Source organism: Dromiciops gliroides, chromosome 4, assembly GCF_019393635.1.
Source record: "Dromiciops gliroides isolate mDroGli1 chromosome 4, mDroGli1.pri, whole genome shotgun sequence".
Classification (NCBI taxonomy): Eukaryota; Metazoa; Chordata; class Mammalia; order Microbiotheria; family Microbiotheriidae; genus Dromiciops; species Dromiciops gliroides.
The window spans coordinates 313649464-313663895 of record NC_057864.1 but is presented as its reverse complement, the minus strand read 5'-3'; the positions used below and the strand labels follow the sequence as shown (position 1 = coordinate 313663895).

General features: G+C 39.3%; 1 protein-coding gene across 1 annotated transcript in view; it reads left to right on the top strand.

The window, feature by feature from the left end:
* The first annotated feature begins 732 nt into the window (after positions 1-732).
* Positions 733-14432, top strand: part of GABRR1 (gamma-aminobutyric acid type A receptor subunit rho1) — a 66612-nt gene continuing 52912 nt past the window's right edge. Inside the window, exon 1 of the mRNA XM_044005618.1 lies at positions 733-853. Coding sequence (XP_043861553.1) covers positions 750-853 — 104 coding nt within the window. The 5' untranslated portion in view covers positions 733-749. The remainder of the gene's footprint in view (positions 854-14432) is intronic.

Genomic DNA, 14432 nt, shown 5'->3' with positions numbered 1-14432 from the left:
CTCAATCAGGCCACATGATGCATCACCATTTCTTTTCCTAAGGCCTATAGTTCTGATTGAGGGTCAGAGAGTCGCCCTATTAATCATTCCCCTGTTTAAGATAGATAGAAGGTAATGAAGTTTCAATTGATAACCAATTATAGAATTGTCAAGGATAGTTAAGCTACTTGATAGAGAGAGGGAACACTCAAAAGACAACCTTCCGGAAAAAGGCAACATACTAATGTCTGAAAGGCTTACTTATCTCTGATTCAATAAGCATTTCTGGGTGGTGCTATGCTGCTCCCAAACAACTGGCATCAAGGATGCTTGGAGATTGCTTTGGTCTGTCTAGAATTTCCTTTGGTCATAAGACTGGTGAATCGAAGTCTTTTCTTTGAATATTTCCAATATTGGATCAATTTAATTACCAATCTTGTTTCAACCGAAATAATGGTTTGACAGACACACAGGAATTCAACCTCCCTCCCTCTCCTCTATTCCCTCCTACAAACTCCTACCCCCACAGACCCTGTTCAGAAAATCCCTGACATCTGACGTAGGAGGATTTATAGGTTTAGTGGAAATTGCTTTCTCCCGCTATCCAGATTACATATTCTGGGAGGATTTTTTTTTTTGCATGAGTAAACACCCTTCTAATAATGAACAGACCAATAACGTCTTGAGAGAAAACGAATCTACTTTTTCTTTTGCCTGTTTTCCCCGAGAAAAGCTCTGGTAGGCTCTGGAACCCGAACACTATCCCCAAAATGAAATCTGGCCTCTTCGTCTTGTGGTGGGGATGGGTGTTGGCCACTGAAGGCAGAGTCCACTGGCAAGGAAGAGAAATACAGGAAGTGGCTAAGAAGGGCAGGTGAGTACACATTTTGGAAGACAGAATTTAGGAAAATATGGCCCTTATTTCTTGTCACCCTGTACCATCGTAAGGTATATGGTATTGAAAGCTTTGTTTGAGGATAGGTGGAAGGATTCTCTTTCCTTGCTTTCTTGTGCTTTGATTGATCTCTTTATGGTTCAAGATATGTTTGATTTTCAATTCTTTGTGACAATATTGTGGTAGTTCTTTCTTAAATGTTTTAGCAATATACCTCGGGTAAAGGGGACTGGCATGTTGCTCTTTTCTTTTTCCTTCTTTGAACCAAGGACATTTCTTTTATTATCTATAAACCAGAGTCAGAACAGATCTGTCAGAAGGATGACTGATTGAACCCCTTAATAACAAGAAGAGAATTCTCATATCTAATTAGAATCACAGAGTGTTAGAGCTAGAAGGAACTTCAGAGAAGGACTTCTAGTCCTTCATAAGACCTATGAGGAAAGGTGACTTATTTGGCATAGGAGGCACTTACATGTTTGTTGAATTGAAATGTCTGAGGTCATTTCGGGAGCTGGTGGCAGAGTCAGGACTGGATTCATGCCTTTTGTCTTGAATCTCTTTTGGGGGACTTTGGAAATGGAAGCGAAGACATCTCTCTGAAGTAAGGCGAAGAGCCAGAGGGATCAATGACATCAGCCCTAGTGCCTGCTAATGGGAAAGGAAAAGTAATTGAATTGGCTGCAGATGAGCTCTGAAGGCGATTGCCAAAAAGAGTACGTGCTAGCTTGTACGTCCCACCTTACCAGGCCCTGTGGGCTGGCTGAAAAAGGGGGCCAGATTATTTTCCTAATGATGATACAGTCTCTTCAATCTCACCTTGGACACTTACTAGAGACCTGATGTATCTGCAAGGAGAATGATGTTGCTTTAATTTTTTTTTTATTCAATGCTTTCACCTGAATTATTTTCCTTTTTTTCAATCAATAAGATGTAATTGGAAAACAAAACAAAACAAAACAAAACAAGGGATAGACTGGGGACTCTGAAGCTGGAAAGACCCTTAAAAACAGAATGTTAAAACTGGATAGGGTCTTAGGGATAATCCTGTCTAACTCAAATAATTTATTTATTTATCCAGTCATTTATTCACTTATTTATTTACTGTGGGTCGATGAGGGTTAAATGACTTGCCCAGGGTCACACAGCTAGTAAGTGTCAAGTGTCTGAGGACGGATTTGAACTCAGGTCCTCCTGAATCCAGGGCCAGTGCTTTATCCACTGTGCCACCTAGCTGCCCCTAACTCAACTAATTTAAACGAATTTAAAACCTGGGGAGAAATGACATGACTTATTTAGGGTCATACATCTAGTTTATGACAGAGCTGGGTCCTACAGACATGGAATTATATATTTAGAGCTGCAAGGGAGCTCGGAAGTCACCTAAGGGAGGTCAACCCCATGATTTTACAGTGGGGGAGGGAAACCAAAACCTTGAGAGACTTAAATAACTTGTCCAAAGTTAAGTATACCAGCAAGAAACACAGGATTTAAACCCAAATCCCTTTGACTCCAGCTCTATCCTTCACATGTGACTCTTTTTTTTTTTTTTTTTTTGGTGAGGCAATTGGGGTTAAGTGACTTGCCCAGGGTCACAGAGCTAGTAAGTGTTAAGTGTCTGAGGCCAGATTTGAACTCAGGGCCTCCTGACTCCAGGGCCAGTGCTTTATCCACTGTGCCACCTAGCTGCCCCCACACATTTGACTCTTTATCAATCAGCAAACATTTATTGAGCATCTACTATGTACCAAGGACTGTGCTAATCACTGGGGAAAGAAGGAAAGTTAAAAAAAGTTCTAGCCCTCTAGGAGCTCACATTCTAATAATGGAAACAACATGTAAACGTGTGTGTGTGTGTGTGTGTGTGTGTGTGTGTGTGTGTGTGTGTGTGTGTGTGTGTGTAAGATAGAAAGTACTCTCAGAGGCAAGGCATTAGCACTATTGGAAATCATCTAAGGAAAGTCAACTGCATGATGGGAATTGGTGGGGTTAGGGAAGAGAGATTGGAAAAAGCCTCTTGAAGAAAGCCAGGAGGCAAAGGTGATCTGGCAGAACATTATGGGCAGCCGTTCAGTGAATAGTCGAGTCAGAAGACGGAGGAACGGGGTCACTGTTGCTGCATTGCAGAGTAAAAGGAAGGGAATAAAGTGTAAAAAGACTGGAAAGGGAGGAAAGGGTCAGGTGGTGAAGAAGCTTTAAAGCCAGAGGGTTTTATATTCCATCCTGGAAGAAATAGGGAACTACTAGAGTTTATTGAGCAGGGAAGTGACATGCTCAGACCTAAGCTTTAAGGAAGATCATTTTTGTCCTCTGAGTAGAGAAAGACTTGACACATCCAAAACGCCTATTTCAGTAGAACAGGCATGAAGTAATGAGAGCCTGCAGCAGGGTGATGACTGTGCGAGTGGAGCAAAGGGGATGTATAGGAGAGCAAAGGGGATGTATGGGAGAAACAATGGGAAGCTAAGATTTTCAGGACTTGGCAACAGAGGGGAGTTGAAGATGACACCTAAACCTCAGTGGCTGAGAAGTCACTGAATGCTCTTGACAAGAATCAGGGAAGTTAGGAAGAGGGTAGAACTTGGAGGGAAAGATAGTAAGTTCAGTTTTGGACACAATGAGTTTGAGTAAATATGGGACGTCAAGTTTGAGGTACCTAGTTAATTTGAAACTGGAACTCAGTGTGAACTGATCCAACCATTCTGGAGAGCAATTTGGAACTATGCCCAAAGGGCTAGAAAACTGTGCATACCCTTTGACCCAGAAATACCACTGCTAGGTTTTTATCCCAAAGAGATCCAAGAAGGGGAGAAGGGAGACCCATTTGTACAAAAATATTTATATCAGCTCTTTTTGTAGTCTCAAAGAATTAGAAATTGAGGGGTTGGGCAGCTAGGTGGCGCAGTGGATAAAGCACCACCCTGGATTCAGGAGGACCTGAGTTCAAATATGACCTCAGACACATGACAACTACTAGCTGTGTGACCCTGGGCAAGTCACTTAACCCTCATTGCCCTGCAAAAAAAAATAAATAAGTAAATAAATAAATAAAAATTGAGAGGTTGTCCATCAACTGGGGAATGACTGAATAAGTTGTGATACATGACTGTAAAGAAATGATACTATATTATATCAGAATATAAGAACTATATAATATATGTAAACATATATATAATATGCATAAATATGTGTGTATATATTATATATAAAAAATTACAAGGAAGATGTTTTCAGAAAAACCTGGGAAGATATACAGGAACTGATGCAAAGTGAAGAGTTCAGAACCAGAAGAACACTGTACATGGCAACAGCAATATTGTATGATGATCAACTGTGAATGACCTAGCTATTCTCAGCAATACAACAACCCAAGAAAATTTCAAAGGATTCATGGTGAAAATACTATCCACATCCACAGAAAGAACTGATGGAAAGTGAATGCATATGGAAACATGCTATTTTTCACTTTTTATGTATTTTTTTCTTTTGGTCTGTGTCTTCTTTCACAACATGACTAATATGGAAATGTTTTGCATGATTACACATGTATAACATATCAAATTGTTTATCATCTGGGGGGGGAGGTGAAGGAGAGAAGAAGAAAATTTGGAACTCTTTTTTTTTTTTTTTGGTGGGGCAATGAGGGTTAAGTGATTTGCCCAGGGTCATACTGCTAGTAAGTGTCTGAGGCTAAATTTGAATTCAGCAAGATGAGTCTTCCTAACTCCAGGCCTGGTGCTCTACTGTGCCATCTAGCTGCCCCACTTTTTTTATTATTACTTATTACTTATATGACCTTGGGCAAATTCTTTTATACCTCTGAGCCTCAGTTTCCTCATCTGTAAAATGGGGATTGGACTGGGTGATATTTAAAGCCTAAAGACAACTATAATTAAATATAGTCCCATGATACCCCCATTTGAACCATGCTACGATAGCCAAGCTTTAGGTACCATCTTTCCTTAACTAGATGATCACTTGAAACCCTTATTTTATCTTCAACATTAGGACCCTCAAAGAAGTTGATACTTCAACTCATCTATGAACTCATCCATGTGGGCCTTCCTTTCACTGGCATATATTGAAGTATTGAATGCAGAGATTTGCATTAGTTACTCAAATATGGCATTGTGTACATGTGGTTGTCTGAGACTGGATCTCAAATTCCCAGGTATCTCTTTTTTTTGTTAAAAGGGAGGAGGAGGAGGAAGGGGGAAAAGGAAATTCCTCCCTCACTAGTCCAAGGGAAAGTTCATAAAGTCCCAAGACCCTCAAAAGAGGAGGAAAATGAATGAGAGTTGTGGTGAGAACAATATCCTAACCTCAAGTCTCCATGCTAGTTAAGCTAATTTTCCCTTAAAAGGTACTGATCATTATACTGGGCAAGCTTGATTGGCTCAAGGGACTAAAGACTAGGCTGTAGACGTAGTTTCTTCATTGCCTGAATCCAAAGGAGCCACTATGAATACTTGACAACTTAGGGAAAAGAGCTTTAGCTCAGCTGAATCCACTCAAGGAGTCCTCAATGCCTATTCTTTTTTTTTTTTTTTTGGCGGGGCAATGAGGGTTAAATGACTTGCCCAGGGTCACACAGCTAATGTAAAGAATTAATTGTTATTTGAGATTTTTATGCCTCAGCGCGCACTGGCCTGGGGCTCCGCAAACAGTGCTCCACCCACTGGTTGCCAGGGCTCTGGCACCTCACGTCATCACCACTCACCGACGCCTACATGGGCCTGGCAAAATTATAATGATTAGAAGCCTAGTGAGGGCAGTCATGTGACTGTCAGAGTGGCCATCCCATTGGCTGGGACTGTGTGGGGTGTTTTCTAAGTTTGGGGGAGGAGAATTGGGCATTCGAGGTGGAAGCTGGAGAGCAACAGGCGTTCTGCTGCGTATTTTCAGCTGATTCCCGGGTGGTGGTATTTTTTTCAGGTATTATAATTTCCCTTTCCCCATTTTATTTCTTTTCCCTTGATCCTACTGATCCTGTTTGTGTTTTTTTTTTAAGTTCGTTCTTGTTAAAATAAATCTTGTTCTGTTTTGAGGGAGGCTGCCGGTTTCCTTCCTTGCCCCAATATTGCGGCGAGCCACTTAGCTAGCACTCCCCAATTAAAAATTGGTCCCCACACTAGTAAGTGTTAAGTGTCTGAGGCCAGATTTGAACTCAGGTCCTTCTGAATCTAGGGTCGGTGTTTTATCCACTTCACCATCTAGCTGCCCCCATCAGTACCTATTCTTGTTGAACATCTTTCTCCTGCTATGGCTAAGTAAATCTCCTTTTATTAATTGTTGAATGGCTTATATATGTATCATTTTGTTTCAGTATTGAACATAAACTAGCAGGAGGCTTTCCTAGGTCCAGCTTAACCTCGAATAAGAGTAGAAGTTTTTTCTCTTTTTATGTCTACTGAATATGTGAATCTTCCTGGCTCAATAATCAGTTTTCTTTGGCACAGTCCCTTCTTTCACTGGGGCCAACAGACTATCCAGGAGTCTCTAATTTCTTAGACCATTAAACTAGAGGCCAAAACAGATATGTCACTGGACATTTCTTGAACACATGTTTAACACAATCAGCCCTTGTCTCTACCACCAAACGAACTTGCCTGCCCTTTGGAAAGTGGCCAGAGCATTTGTTTCCATTACCAATGTGTCACCATTACTATGGAACCAGAGCACATGCGTGCCTCTTTCATTCCATAGTCTTCATAAGTTGCTGGGATAGGAAAAAAACAAAAAACAAAAAACACCTTTCCTCCTGGAGTCTCCCTTTCATCAGATGAGCTTAAAGTCACAAGTCACACTTCTATAGCATTTTTATTTTGTTTGTTTTTGGTGGGGCAATGAAGGTTAAGTGACTTGTCTAGGATCAAACAGCTACTAAGGGTCAAGTGTCTGAATCCAGATTTGAACTCAGGTCCTCTTGAATCCAGGGCTGGTGCTCTATCCACTTATGAACTTGGCAAATGAATATTTCCATATAGGAATGTAATTGGGCTTCCACCTAAGCCCTGGGGCATTTTGTGTGTTGCTGGTTTACAGGAGATGTGGCAGAGAGAAAGCTGAGTGTAACTATGTGTGCCCAGGTAAGAGACTTACTGAGTTGATGGCAGAGCTTCTTGGGGGAGACAGGCAGACAGAAGACATTCCAAAAAGATAGCAGACATAAATGGGAAGCTGGCTCCATGATATTTCTAGACTTGTTCAAAATTTTAGACTCTAGAATACCAGAATGGATCTTTTCTGGGAGAGAGTGTTCTTTGTCTTTGGGTTTAATCTGAGATATCATCTTGCTTTCAGCTAAAGAGCTGATTCAGTTTTGTGTATTCTAATTTCTATAGAATACACAAGATTCTTGTATATTCTAATTTGTATAACTTCTCTGATTCTTGTTTGCTGTTTTGGTTTACTCACTATTTGTTATGTGCAGACTCCTGGTTTATCATTCAATTGATCAAAGTTCTAAAGTCTTTCAAAGTTTGTTTTTTTTTTCTATAGTGTTATTGTTATATAAATTATTCTAGTTCTCACTTCTATGTTTGTCCTCCTCCAATACCTAACAATTGTCATTTTTCTTTTTTATCATCTTTGCTAACCTGGTGGACATGAGATGAGACCTCAGAGCTGTTTTATTTTCACTTTTTATTACTAGTGACTAGGAATATTTTTTTATATAGTTGTCAGTAGCTTGAATTTCTTTCCTGGAGAGCTGCCTATACATATCTTTTCATCATTTATCTGTTTGGGAATGGCTCTTGTCTTACATATTTGTATTTATTTGTATTTCTTGGATGTTGGACTTTTACCAGAGAAATTTGTTTTAAATGTTTTCCCCAGTTCTCTGTATCCCTTCTAATTCTAATTGCATTATTTTTGTGCAAAACCTTTTCAATTGTATGTAAACAAAATTGTTATTTTATCACCTGTGGTCCTCTCTTTTGTTTGTTCAAGAACTCTTCCCCTATGTATAGCAGATAATTTTATTTTCTCTCTGCACTTACTTATTCTCTTAAATTCTTTTTCCTTTCTTATTGTGAAGACTAACATTTTTAGAACTATATCAAATTAGGCCAGTAATAATAGACATGCTTGCTTTACATCTGATCTTTTCAGAAATGCCCACAACATTTCTGTTATAGGTAATGTGCGCCCTTGGCTTTAAGTCAACAAGCATTTATCAAGCACCTACTATGTGCCAGGCATTGTGCTAACTAAGAGATGGGGATACAAAGAGACTTTAATAAAAGATCCTGCTCTCAAGGAATTGACAGTCTAGTGGGGAGAATAGATAGTATTTACCATGTAAAGGAGGATCACAGTTTAATAATGACAATAAATAGATACTCTTTATTGAGGAATAGTTCATTTATACCTTTGCTTTTAAATGTTTTGAACAGGAATGGATATTCTATTGTGTTGTAAACTTTCTATCTATTGATATATTGCTTTTATTTTTGGTTATTAATTGGTCTATTATGTTTGTAGTTTTCCTAATATTAAAATATATGCACTTGGGGCAGCTAGGTAGCGCAGTGGATAAAGCACAGACCCTGGATTCAGGAGGACCTGAGTTCAAATCTGGCCTCAGACACTTGATACCTACTAGCTGTGTGACCCTGGGCAAGTCACTTAACCCCAATTGCCTCACCAAAAAAACCCCAAACAAACAAAAAAACCAAAATATATGCACTTTAATACTTTTATTTTGAAATAGGCCTATAAGATGGAATAAATTTTATTATCTCCTTTTCATATATGAGACACTGAGGCACAAAGTGACTAGCTCAGTGTCACACAGGACGTATTTGAGCTAGGATTTGAACACAGGTCTCATGATTTCAAGTTGGGTGTTCTCTTCCCTACAGCATACTGTCTATGATATTCCTAGATAACAGACATACAGATTATCACTAAGCCCATACCTAGGTTTTTCTAGATTTGTGGGCCTTATCAGAGCAAGCTTTCCACTGTTATAGCCTTTGAGACCTCAGGGTTACCTCTATGCCACAGTAAGATATTAGAGTAGCATGGTGGAGATAGTATTTGGTACTGCTTCAATTATGAAGTTTGAGAGAGAGAGAGAGAGAGAGAGAGAGAGAGAGAGAGAGAGAGAGAGAGAGAGAGAGAGAGAGAGACTTGATTTGAACATGACTGTTGGTGTTGTGGTTAAAAGACCTGTGTAAGGAATTGCAATTCTTGATTCCCATCCTCCCCCTTCACTCCCCAGTGCAGTCAAATACTTTCATTTGCCTCAAGCTTGCTGGACTTAGAGATCATTTCCACCTGATTTCAAGTTTATAAAAGCACCAAAGTAATGTTTTATTTTATTTTCACATCAAAAATGTTTTAAGGCTAACTCCACATTATGCATAGTAGAAAGAAAATATTGACTTGTGTAACCTTGAGCAGATCACAACCTCTGTAAGCCTCAATGTCAGTATCTGTAAAATGGAAAAATAATACTTGTCCTAATCTATCCTACAGATTTGTTGGGAGGATCATGGAGTGATTGCCTTTTGGTTTGTCCATTTTTCTATCTTGGCACTAGAGTGGCACACATTTATGGAAGCTAATGTAAAGCTTGCAAAAACTTTTTTTTTTTTGACATAGTGATAGTATAAAAAACCCTTGAGTGGTTTTTTTTTTGGGGGGGGTTATCTAATACCTCTTGTACAGGGTCATGCTGGAGCCAACCCAAAGCAAATAGGGAGAGACAATTATGAAATTTTCAGTATGAGTATTTATACCTCAGTGTCAATTGTCTACACGTAATGAAATGATAGAGAAAATGCAAATAATGTAGATTATTATATTATTATTCTATAATATAACATATTGTTACTATAATATACTATAATATTAATTATGTATATTATTATAAAAGTGTGCATACATATATATTTGTTGGCATTTGGTAAACATTTAACAGCAGACTCCTGTTCCTGTAGTAGACTGCCCCCTGCCCCACCTTCATTAATACCACTTCCTTTTCTGGAATTTTCCATATCTAGAAACTTTACATCTTCCATGCTTATGAAGTAGCAATTTCACTTGCCATTCCTTGGTGTCTCACTGACTATGACATCAGAGATGAGAAACAATCAGATACAGTTGAATGAGAGCTTCCCCTCCCCCCTTATAAAACTGATGATCCCGGGGCAGCAAGGTGGCGCAGTGGATAGAGCACCAGTCCTGGATTCAGGAGGACCTGAGTTCAAAATCCAACCTCAGACACTTGACACTAGCTGCGTGACCCTGGGCAAGTCACTTAACCCTCACTGCCCCACCAAAAAAACAAAACAAAAACAAACAAACAAAAAAAAACCTGATGATCCCTGCATCATCAAACTGCCCAAGTGTGGAAGTGACAAAACCAAAAAGCTAGTTTAATCTTAGGCTATAATAATGTATGAGTGAAAAAACATTTGTTAAGATTTTACCATGTGCCCTGCAATGAAGATATAAAATTTTAAAATAAGACAGTCAATATGCTCAAGAAAATCACATTCTAATTTTATTGTTGTTGTTCAGTTATTTAAGTCATGTCACCCCATTTGGGATTGTCTTGCAAAGATACCGGAGTGATTTGCCATTTCCTTTCTCAGTTCATTTTACAGATGAGGAAACTGAGGCAAACAGGGTTAAGTGATTTGCCCAGACACATAGCTAGTAAGTGTCTGAGGCTGGATTTGAACTCATGAAGATGAGTCTCCCTGATTCCACGTTCAGAGCTCTATCTATTACAACACCTAGCATACAGGAGGTTTTAGTCACAAGTTAGAAAGAAAGAACCAGTGTTCTTTCCAAAGGAGACAGTAATGCATCTTCTTTAATGTCATTTATAATGATAAATCAATATCCACTAATGATAATGAACCATTTGGCAATTCCAAGGACTTTAATAGCAAGAGCTTTCTTTTCCCTAGTTTTCAGTAGCTGTCCAAATCATCAGGTTTCATTTCCACAACAGTTGTTCCCTTGGATGATGGTTCTAGGGGGCCAGGCTAGAAGGCAAGCAGGTAGGCAACACCTCTATTCTTGGGCCTCTTTTGCTTACCTAACCATTGATGGCATTTAGTCAAAGGTAGGTGGTGCTGGTGGCAAAGTTGGCAAGTCCCTTCTCTGCTATAAGAACTGAAGTCTCCAGAATGAGGGAGGTCATAATCTAGGTCGGGGCTTCTTAAACTTTTCCCACTCATGACCACTTTTCTCCTGAGAAATTTTTACATGACCCCAGGTATATAGATATATCAAATAGCTATACATAACCTTTTACTGTTGTCAAATTTTTCACGACCCCCAAATTCAGTTGCACAACCCCATATGGGGTTGTGACCCACATTTTTTTTTTTTTTTAGTGAGGCAATTGGAGTTAAGTGACTTGCCCAGGGTCACACAGCTAGTAAGCGTTAAGTGTCTGAGGCCAGATTTGAACTCAGGTACTCCTGACTCCAGGGCCGGTGCTCTATCTACTGCACCATCTAGCTGCCCCCTGTGACCCACAATTTAAGAAGCTTTGGTCTAGGTGTGCTTCATCCTGGTGATGCTACAATGGGAGTATTCTGTCTCTTTGGTATTGAAAGCTTCCTTTAAGTCTCAGTTAAAATCCCATCTTCTACAAGAAGTCCTTCTCAAGGATTCCCCTTAATTCTAGTGCTTTCTCTCTGTTGATTATTTCCAAGTCACCCTATCTATAGCTTAGGTTTGTACATATGTGTTTGTGTGTTTTCTCCCCCATTAGATTCTTGGAGATGAGGGACTGCCTTTTGCCTTTTCTTAGACTATAGCACAGTACTTAGCACATAGTAGGTACTTAATAAATATTAAATGACTAACTAAATGTCTGTTAAAGAATTGAAGAACACATTTTAGTAGAGATATTAAGAAACTGAAGCATGTTTAGAAGAGGGTAATGAGAATGATGAGAAGGTTGGTCATCATGCAGGAAGACCAATTGAAAGAACTGGGGAGTATTTGTTCTCCATCATCCTCAAAGAGGACCAACAACATCACAAAGGTGATGTTTTATACAGGAATTAGATTTAAGTGAGGCAAAGCTGTGCAGTATCATCAGCCTTACTCTCTCTTCCAGAGTCATCAAAGTCCAGTGGCAAGACAAAAGTCAAGATGAGTGGTGATTGAAATAGGAATTCTGGGAAGATGGCAGAGTAGGTCATAAATTTCCAGGCTCTCCAGATTTTCTCCACAAAAAGACAGAAAATTCCCATAAAATGAACACAGAGCAGCAAAAATAAAGGGGTAAAGCAGTTGTCCTCCTTAAGAGGACCTCAGAAAGGACAGGACCTTCAGGGCCTGACGTTTGGGCTCAGTGAAGTGTAGACAGCTGGCCTCCACCTCCACTGAATCAACAGAGAGTAGGCCCTGAGGGCAGCTGCATTGGGCTCAAGAAATTTCATCTCAACTTTCACCTCACTCACAGCCTCAAGAAATTTCACCTCATAAACTCTTACCTCACAAACTTTCTTCTAAGGAACAGCAGAGGCTGAGGGGGTGGGCATGGGGAGATTGAAGGACCACTTCCCCTACCCCAGCCCGGAAGCCAGGCTTAGAGGTGCTGACCAGAAGTGATGCTGGGCTATGACTGGGGGCAGGGAGGATGCAGTAGAGAAAAGAAGATGGGGAAGAGTTGGAACATGATAGATGTCTTTAAGCATTTAAAGGGCTGAAAAAGGTGTTAGAATTACTCAGCTTGGTTCCTGAAGGCAGAATTATGAACGACGGGTGGAAACAGCAGCATGAAATTGTGGAGAGAGCCCTGTATTTTGAGTCAGAGGATTTATGCTCAAAGCCTGGCTTTGATGGTTACAACCTGTGTGACCTTGGGCAAGATACTTAACTTCCCTGGGCTTCAATTCAGCTCTTCATTATAATAAGCCCTAAAATCCCTTCCAGCTTTAAATCTAATGAGTCAAAAAACCTAAAGTCTCTTTAATTTGAATTCTTAATTTTTGGTACTTGTCTTTATGGGCTTAGATTTTTTAAAAATATATTCTTATTTGTCACATATGATATTGTTATTTGTGTATGGTTCCAGCCCAATGGAAATATGCAATATGAAATTGAATAATGCAACCACTTCAGGGGATTCATTATTCACACTAATTGGACCTAGATGTATAAGTCTTATCTCCTCTGTTAAGTCATAAACTCCTTGAGGACAGGAGCTTTTCCCTACTGATCTTTATATTTTCTTCAGTGGCTAGAACAGTGCCAAACGTATAATACATGGTTAATATATATTTGTTGAATAAAGAGTGAATGAGCAAATGAATGAATGTTGAAGAAAAAACAACTCGAGATCACCATTTCTTTTTTTTTTTTTTTAATTTTAGTGAGGCAATTGGGTTAAGTGATTTGCCCAGGGTCACACAGCTAGTAAGTGTTAAGTGTCTGAGGCTGGATTTGAACTCAGGTACTCCTGACTCCAGGGCCAGTGCTCTATCCACTGTGCCACGTAGCTGCCCCCATTTCTTTTTTTTTTAAACCAACATTTTATTTTCCTTGTATTGACAAGTACAGGTGTTCATATAATTTAAACAAGAACATTAGAAAAGAAAATATCAAGCTGGTATGATGAAACAAAATGCCCAAGAGATTATAAATGATTATATACTTGGCTGAAAACTTCTCTTTACCAATTATTAACCCCATCCAAAAAGATGGGCATATTGTCATGCTACTTTGTCCTTGTTTTCATGATTCTTTTTTACTTTCTCTACTGAGTATAAGCTCATGGCAATGAACATAATGTTTTACCATGGATGTTATGTAACATTTATGTTAATTAGTCGTATTGCTTCTGCATTTACATAATTGCACTCAAAACTAGTATGGCTAGTAGTTAGAGTGCCAGCCTGGAGTCAAGAAGACCTCAGTTCAAATCTGGCCTCAGATACTTACTAGTCGTGTGACCCTGGATAAATCATTTAACCTTGTTTGCCTCAGTTTCTTCATATGTGAAATGAGCTGAAGAAGGAAATGGCAAACCGCTCCACAATCTCTGCTGAGAAAATGCCAAAAAGAGGTTACAGAAAGTTAGAGACAGGACTAAAATGACTAAACAACTAAAAATGGTAAATAGTTTTTCCAAACCCCAAATGTTTGCTTCACCAGCCCATCCTCTAGATAAATGGATTTTTGATGCAAATAATAGAGACAGTCTTGGGGGTGGAGCAAAAAGAGAATTACTTTGGTTGTCATGTGTCTTTTTTAATATCAAGGCCCTTTGGACATTAATGCAACGAGCTACACATACATTCTGGATTTGGGGGTAATGATATTATAATCATCTTTGCCTTCATTCCACTTTTCATATGAAATGCTAAAAGGGTCTTGCAAAATGGGATTGGATTGCTACATGGGGTCAGCCAGCATAATTATCAAGCATTGTAAAATGTAAAAAACAGAAAGATAAAGACATTTAAGTGATTGAGGCAGTCCCTACCAGGATTCAATATTATGACAAGCCAAGCATGAGTAACAAGTATAGATGTTGGTGGAGAAGCTCAAGTGGGGACACCCATCAGAGATGACC